At 49.0% G+C, this 8,167-nt stretch overlaps 1 protein-coding gene across 1 annotated transcript; it reads left to right on the forward strand.

Moving 5' to 3' along the window:
• Nucleotides 1-441: 441 nt before the first annotated feature.
• On the forward strand, nt 442-4,245 carry IRS4 (insulin receptor substrate 4). The gene has a single exon (XM_073798958.1). It carries the CDS (start codon nt 442-444, stop codon nt 4,243-4,245), a length of 3,804 nt encoding a protein of 1,267 aa, XP_073655059.1.
• The last annotated feature ends 3,922 nt before the right edge of the window (nt 4,246-8,167 follow it).

An 8,167-nucleotide genomic window follows, 5' to 3' on the forward strand; every position in this document is an offset into this window, starting at 1 on the left:
TCGAACTTCTCCCTCCAAACCCCGCCTACCACGCCCGTGCCTCCGTGGACTCCTCGTGAGGACCTGCGTGGCGAGAGAGCCCCTCCTCCTCCCGTCGGTCCTCCCGAGGCCCAGAGGCCGGAAGATTCTCCAAGAGGGTCTAGGCGGGATAGGAAGTGGCCCCGCCTCTCGGGCCCACTGCCCCCTCCCTCGCACACCTCTGCTGGCGGCCGCTCGCGCCCCTCCACTGTGTTGGTAGCCGGAGCCACAGCGGCCGCCGCGTGAGGCAGCGGTCACGTGTTGTTTTGCCCGCCGCCGCGCGCTTCGAGTGGAGTGGGCGGGGGCGCGGGCCGAGGCGGGCGGGCGGGCGGGCGGACAGGGGTAAACGGCCTCTTCCCCCAACCCTCGCTTCCCCGAGCCCCCCCCCTCCGCCCGCTCACCTTAAAACCATCGTGCATCACCATGGCGAGTTGCTCCTTCGCTCGCGACCAAGCGACAAGGAGACTGCGAGCTGCAGCAGCGGCAACAGCGGCAGCTCTAGCTGCGGTGGCGCCCACCCCACTTCTTTCCTCGGGAACCCCGACCGCACTCATTGGGACCGGGTCGTCTTGTCCGGGAGCCATGTGGCTCTCCACGGCCACAGGCTCCCGGTCAGACTCCGAGTCCGATGAGGAGGACCTCCCCGTCGGGGACGAAGTCTGCAAACGCGGCTACCTGCGGAAGCAGAAGCATGGCCACAGGCGCTACTTCGTGCTCAAACTGGAGACCGCCGACGCCCCAGCTCGACTGGAATACTACGAAAATGCCAGGAAGTTCCGGCACAGTGTCCGCGCCGCGGCGGCTGCAGCAGCGGCGGCTGCCTCTGGCGCCGCGGTCCCCGCGCTCATCCCACCGCGGCGCGTGATCACCCTGTACCAGTGCTTCTCGGTGAGCCAGCGAGCCGACGCAAGGTACCGACACCTCATCGCTCTTTTCACCCAGGACGAGTACTTCGCGATGGTGGCCGAGAACGAGTCGGAGCAAGAGAGCTGGTACTTGCTGCTCAGCCGCCTCATCCTCGAGAGCAAGCGCCGCCGCTGCGGCACGCCCGGCGCGCAGCCGGATGGAGAGCCGGCCGCACTGGCGGCTGCAGCGGCGGCGGAGCCACCCTTCTACAAAGATGTGTGGCAGGTAATAGTCAAACCCAGGGGGCTGGGGCACAGAAAAGAGCTGAGCGGCGTGTTCCGGCTCTGTCTTACCGACGAGGAGGTTGTGTTTGTGAGGCTAAATACCGAAGTGGCCAGCGTGGTCGTCCAGCTCCTGAGCATCCGTCGCTGCGGGCACTCGGAGCAGTATTTCTTCTTGGAAGTCGGCAGGTCCACCGTCATCGGTCCGGGGGAGCTCTGGATGCAGGTCGATGACTGTGTGGTGGCCCAAAACATGCACGAGCTGTTTTTGGAGAAGATGAGAGCCTTGTGTGCAGACGAATACAGAGCCCGCTGCCGCAGCTACAGCATCAGTATCGGCGCCCACCTGTTAACCCTGCTGTCCACTAGGAGGCACCTGGACATGCTGCCGCTCGAGCCCGGCGGCTGGCTCAGAAGGTCCCGCTTTGAGCAGTTTTGCCACCTCAGGGCCATCGGTGATGGGGAAGACGAGATGCTCCTCGCCAGGCGCTACATAACACCCAGTGAGCCTGTGCCCCCCTCCAGGCGAGGAAGACTGCACCTGCCCAGAGCGCGGAGATCCAGGAGAGCGATTTCAGTGCCAGCCAGCTTTTTTCGCCGTGTAGCACCCAGCCCCGTGCGTGGCCCGCACCCTGCAGAAGCCCCCAGCGAGGGAGCTTGCCTGTCTTCTGAAGCACCTGGTTCCGGCTCTGGCAACTCTGGGGAAGAAGGCAATCCTCAGGGAAAAGAGGACCAGGAAGGAAACGGAGGCGACTATATGCCCATGAACAATTGGGGCTCTGGAAATGGCCGGGGCTCAGGAGGTGGACAGGGTTCAAGTGGCCAAGGTTCCAGTAGCCAGAGCTCTGGAGGAAGCCAGTGCTCGGGCAGGGGGCACGGCTCCGGAGGTGGCCAGGGCTCAAGTGGCAGCCAGGGCTCAAGTGGCCAGGGCTCTGGGGGCCAGGGTGCAGGAGGAAACCAGTGCTCAGGAGATGGCCAGGGCACCTCAGGTGGGCATGGCTCAGGCAGTGGCCAGGGAGCTGGAGGTGGGCACGGCTCAGGCCGTGGCCAAGGACCCGGAGATGGCCATGGCTCAGGCAGGGGCAGGAACTCTGGAGGGAGCAAAGGCTCAGGAAGTGGGAAAGGCTCCGAAGGCAATGGTGACCATGGGAAATCTCTGAAGAAAAGATCCTACTTTGGCAAATTAACTCAAAGCAAGCAACAGCAAATGCCACCACCTTCACCGCCTCCACCCCCGCCAGCTGCAGCAACTGGTGGAAAAGGAAAGTCTGGGGGAAGGTTCCGACTTTATTTTTGTGCTGACAGAGGAGCCACAAAAGAACGCAAAGAAGCCAAAGAAGTTAAAGACGCAGAGACCCCAGAAGGTGCAGCTCGGGGTCCCCACAGGGCCAGAGCTTTTGATGAAGATGAGGATGACCCATACGTGCCAATGAGGCCAGGGGTGGCTGCCCCTCTCTCAAGCTCCAGCGATTATATGCCAATGGCTCCTCAAAATGTCTCTGTGTCAAAGAAGCGCCACTCTCGATCACCTTTCGAAGATTCAAGAGGGTACATGATGATGTTTCCCAGGGTGAGCCCACCACCTGCACCAAGTCCTGCAAAAGCACCTGATCCTGACAAAGAGGATGACTCAAAGGACAATGACAGTGACAGTGACTACATGTTTATGGCTCCTGGAGCTGGTGCAATTCCAAAAAACCCCAGAAATCCTCAGGGAGGCTCTTCCTCCAAAAGTTGGAGCTCCTACTTCTCTCTGCCAAACGCTTTTCGGAGCTCCCCATTGGGGCAGAGTGACCACAGTGAGTATGTACCAATGTTACCTGGAAAATTCCTGGGGAAGGGCCTAGACAAAGAAGCCTCATCTAACAGAGGCCCCAAAGATGTAACTTCAAAGCCTTCAGTTGAGGGGTCATTCTCAAAGCCTAGAGATGAGGGATCACCTAACAAGCGTTCAGGTGATGGGCCCCCCAAGAACAAGACTAAGAGACCTAATCGACTTCCTTTTATTACAAAAGGGAATAAAATCAAGCCAAAACCACAAAAGCCCACACATGAGCAGAAAGAAGCCGACAGCACTAGTGGCTACATCAAGATTGACTTCGCTAAAAGAGGTAGCAATATGCCAGCTCCCTGTATTCAAAGACTGCCGGGTTTGTGGGGCATAATTGCCGACCCCAGACAGTTCGCCTTTTCGAATTACGTGAATGTTGAGTTCGGAGTGCCATTTCCAAATCCAGCAAACGACCTCTCAGATCTTTTAAGAGCTATTCCAGGTGCCAACCCCTTCTCTCTGGACGGTGCTAGGTGGCCACTTCCGCCTCTTCCTCCCAGTGCTACAGGTAACAGTGCTAATGAGGAAGAAGGTGACTACATTGAAGTGATTTTCAACCCAGCAATGACACCAGCCGTGCCTTTTGCTGACAGTGCCATTCGCTACGATGCTGAAACAGGTCGCATCTACGTGGTCGACCCATTTTCTGAGTGCTGTATGGACATTTCTCTCTCCCCGAGCCGCTGCTCTGAACCACCACCTGTAGCGAGGCTGCTGCTGGAAGAAGAGCTCGAGAGAAGACGCCCACAAAGCCGTTCGCAAAGTTTCTTTGCAGCTGCCAGAGCCGCCGTCTCTGCTTTCCCGACCGACAGCCTCGAGAGAGACCTCTCCGCCTCTTTAGCCGCGGCCGCGGCAACCGCGCCAACCGTAGCCGTGAGCCGGGCTTTAGCCGCCGCCTCCACCCTGGTCGCTGCCCCGGGCAGCGGCGCTGCCGCCGCGGGCCTCGAGGCCGCCGCGGGATCTGACTCCGCCTCCGTCCGCCGGTTCCAACCTGCTGCTAATGCTGCTGGTGCCGAAGTGGTAAGAGCGGCCCAAGACGTTGCGGGTGGCTCGAACCCCAGAGCCCAAAACCCATCGGCAGACCTTGCGGGAGGTAACAGAGCCGGCGGGGCTGCCGCTGCAGCCGCCGCTCCCCCTCCATCACCTGGCCGCGGCCGGGCGCCGAGACCCCCAGAGCAAGAAGATTCTGACGACGACGACACGTACGTGAGAATGGACTTTGCCAGACCTGACAACGAGAAGTTCGACTCTCCCCAAAGAGGTTGGTGAGTTTAGAATTCATTTCCCTGAAGTTAATGGTTATTGCTTAATGAATCGATCGATGCACTACTCTGTCTGCATTGTTAGGAAAATGTGAGCTAACATTTCATTCACTGGTGCTTATTTAGCATGGAAAGTAGAATTCAGTTTTAATCATGCAATACCTTGTGATCGTTGCAAAAACTTGTTTTAATCTAATGATAAGTTTCTTTACCCGGAAAGAACCGATTATCATTTAAACATTGGTTCTACATTTTAGGAGTAGTTCAAACTTAAGGATATGTAGCATGAGGATGCTTTCAGATATCCTTCCCTAACGCTTAGTGAGTTATACAAACAGGACATCGTAAATTGAATCCCATCAACTCATTTTCAGATCAACAAGTGAAAGCTGCTTTTCTACAAATGACCATATTTAATTGCAGGAAATTTAATAAGAGCCCCGAATATTGAGCAGTAATAATCAACCGTTAACCTTTGGGGGTTGATGACATTCTCCTTCCGAAAGTTACTTTCTTAAAAAGCAGTCATTGTTATGCTGGTTTGCTGTGATTTACCAAGAAAGTTAAATCTCAACTGTTAGCATGAACGTCTGGAGGGAACAAAAGGTAAATAATCCAGAACAACAGGTGATTGAAAGAAGAGGGTATTTGGCTCTGGAATGTGTTTTTGTGTTGATTTGCTTAGTTTCTACACAGGATAAGTTGCCAGAAACCTTGAGCATTCCTTTTCTTTGTCACTAACAGTGACAGGCAAGTCACCTCTGCTGTGCCTCATTTTCTTCATGTAACTCCCCCCAAAGAGGGTATGGTGACAACACTATAATGGGTATGAATATTGTTTGAAAGGTTTAGAAAGCATTTAAAACATCTAATTGGTGCGTCTTCTGGGCAATTCAGTAAGCAAGATAATAAGGGCTGGAGGAAGACCTGACCCCAGGGGCAGCCTACCCTGGAAGAGTGGAAGTTTTTTTTAAAGGGTTACTTTTCCAAAGGAAGAAGTAAGAGAGAATAGGATCTTGGAAATAAGACTTCGAGTAAATCTGCCGTGTACATCGTGCAATGTTGTTATCAGGGTGTCTGGAGACATTCTCAAGAAATGATTTTGGAAGATGATGTCTCCATAGTCTCAACTGCCTTCCCTCTTTACCAGAATGTGCTGCTTTTCCAGGGAAGAGAAGGGATGGACCCCAGCAGTTTTCATTCCAGTAGTCAGTTTAGTGAAGATTTTTGCTTTGCTTGCTTTGTGGAATGCTTTTGTGATTGGATCTCTGCCCACTGTGCTTGATCAGGCAGAACAAGTTGGGGACTGATCACAGCAGTCACCTAACAAGCTCCCTATTTAGTGCAGGTGTAGGCCCCCTCCCCTTTCTCCCCCTGCTTTAGAAAACTTGCCATACAAAAACTCACGTTTGCAGCACGGACACATTAAAGAGTGATCATTAAAACGACCAAAGGATGCTTTGGCTTGCCAAAGGATTCAATTCAGATCTCCTTTAAATTGTGAGCTTCCCCCAACACACACACACGTACACGTGCAGGCACACACACACAATCACCACTACTACTAGAACCATGCACTTAAAATATACAGATCTATTTCCAAGAATTTAATTCATAACCAGCTTTTCAAGAACAGATCTATTTTATTCTGTAAAGTACACCTGGAAATTGGTCTTAAGCTACTGTTTGAACCTAACTGCTGAAGACACCATTTATGATATTGATGTGGGTGTTCCATAGCCGTCTATGTCCCTGTGGTACTTTGGAAAGGACAGGTTTTCATAGAGGTTTGTCTATACTTTCCACTACTCTTTGTTTAAGCAAAGATGAAAATTAGTGAAAATTTCTTCTTCCTTAAATAAACCCTGTCTTCCCAAATATTATCTAGATTCTAAAATAATTAACATTATCTTAGCATAAGTTACTGATTTATGAATAACTTCAAATGACTTTGTAGCTATTCTGGAGGCTTAATGTTCTCTAAATGTGTTGTTCATTGAGGAAATTCCTAACTTTATTGAGTAACTACAGCAAGGAGGCTGTATCTCACAGGGAGGTAGGTGGTTAGGTTAAAACAAGAGAGTGAATGTGGAAGCACTTTGGACCTTTAAAGCACTTTACAAGTGTAAGATATTTTAATTTTGTCATTGGATTAACAAACATTGAAGTTTTGACAATTTCAACAGATGACTTAGCTTCTTGCCAAAATGATTGGTCCTGAGACTGATTAAAGCACGTGATTTGCTGAGATATATAAAAGGGAGGATATGTAGAAAGAACTCATTGCAGGAAATTACTTTCGCTACCATCTTTATGTAAATTGATATGGTAGAATGTTGTCTGTGAAGGGTTAAGAACAAGCTGGCTAATTCTGATTCTATAAAGCTATAGAATAATTTTCACCCATTTCTGATCTCTCTTCACCTTCCTATCTAACATTAAAAAAAAGATCATCTTAGAAAATAACAATTATGCTTTGACAAAGGAGCAAAGGCACAGTCTCTTCATTAGGAGTTAGATATCTCCCAGAGTAATTTTAATCTATGGCAAATGCTTAGAACAGTTCCTGGCACATAGTAGGTGTTATACATGAATTGTTATACTACTATTACCATTGTTGTTACTGTTCTTATTATTATCACCTTTAGAAACACAAAGCTAAATTAAAGTTCTGTGTCCCCAAATCCCACTTTTCAGTTAGTCATTACTTTCACTTAAAATGGCTTACATGCTTGTTCAGAGTTGGGATCTTCATAGTTGGGATCTGTTTATAACTTGAGCGAAATGAAGGGAGCCCGTAAGGCAGTGAGACAACTTTTTTCATATAACACAAAATTAATATATAATCTCATTTACCTACAAGTCACATTGCATATAAGTAAGGACTTCAAAGCCATTTGTTCAAGTCAGTTAGAAAGAAGCACACAGAAGTATAACCTGGACTTGACTTTTTTATAAATGAAATAATTTAAGAAGTGTGAAGTCTTCAGATTTTAAACACACGGGTTATAAGTATTAGCATTTAGGAGGAGAATGCAGTTTCTTATATGGTTTAGTGTGACTCCTGACCCACGAATGCATTTTTGCCTCTTTTACTGCTGTATCTGATATAGAATTCATAGTTTGAAATGACTTAAGGTTAAAAAAATTCACTGATTTTTCCATTCCAGAGATGGGAAGATAAGAGCAGCTCTAAGAGAGGTGAGAGAATTGGCCAGCCAAATTAGTAAAGTTATAACAGCACCTGGTATGAAAAAGCAAAAAAAAAAAATCTGTAGTAATTACCTTTTGAAATTGTAGACAGTGTTATTAACATGAAGGAGATATAAGCTTCTTTTCAGTGTACTACGGCCAACTCCTCTTGCTATAAATTATAGGTGCTTGAGAGCAAATTTTTTGTTGTATTGGACTTATTTATTATACGTTACTAGAATAAAATCTCCATATAGCAGAGATATGTCAGTCACCATGGATGGGTCACTTATTTTAGGCAACATTCATCCCCACCAAAAAAAAACACAACTGGACAGTCATTTGGAGCAGATATATTTGACTTATAACAATTAAAGATTTCATTCAGTTAAAGTTAACTAAAGTTATTGGCAATCATTATCCATGTGCATTCATTCCATTTTTAAGAGTGATGCTTCCCAGGTAAAAATTTTGGCCATTCACTAGCAAAAGACCTTCTTTAAACAGGGACTGGGACTTGAATATCACACATGCATCAAAACTCGAATAAGACCTCTTGCTTTCTTTTCCTCCCCCTAATTACCAAATATGAACCAAAACACTTCAGTCATTGGCAGGGAATTGTTTGGGGAACAAACTTGGACTTCTTCGAGTGATCCCCCCAAGTCTTCATGTTGGAATAGATGAGGATAACCGGTGTAGGGAGAAATCAGGAATATTGTATGTGATTTAAAAGG

Source organism: Tursiops truncatus, chromosome X, assembly GCF_011762595.2.
Source record: "Tursiops truncatus isolate mTurTru1 chromosome X, mTurTru1.mat.Y, whole genome shotgun sequence".
NCBI classification, from domain to species: domain Eukaryota; kingdom Metazoa; phylum Chordata; class Mammalia; order Artiodactyla; family Delphinidae; genus Tursiops; species Tursiops truncatus.

Excerpts from the sequence above, each read along its gene's own strand:
- IRS4 (XM_073798958.1), top strand. The coding sequence starts at position 442 with ATGGCGAGTTGCTCCTTCGCTCGCGACCAAGCGACAAGGAGACTGCGA.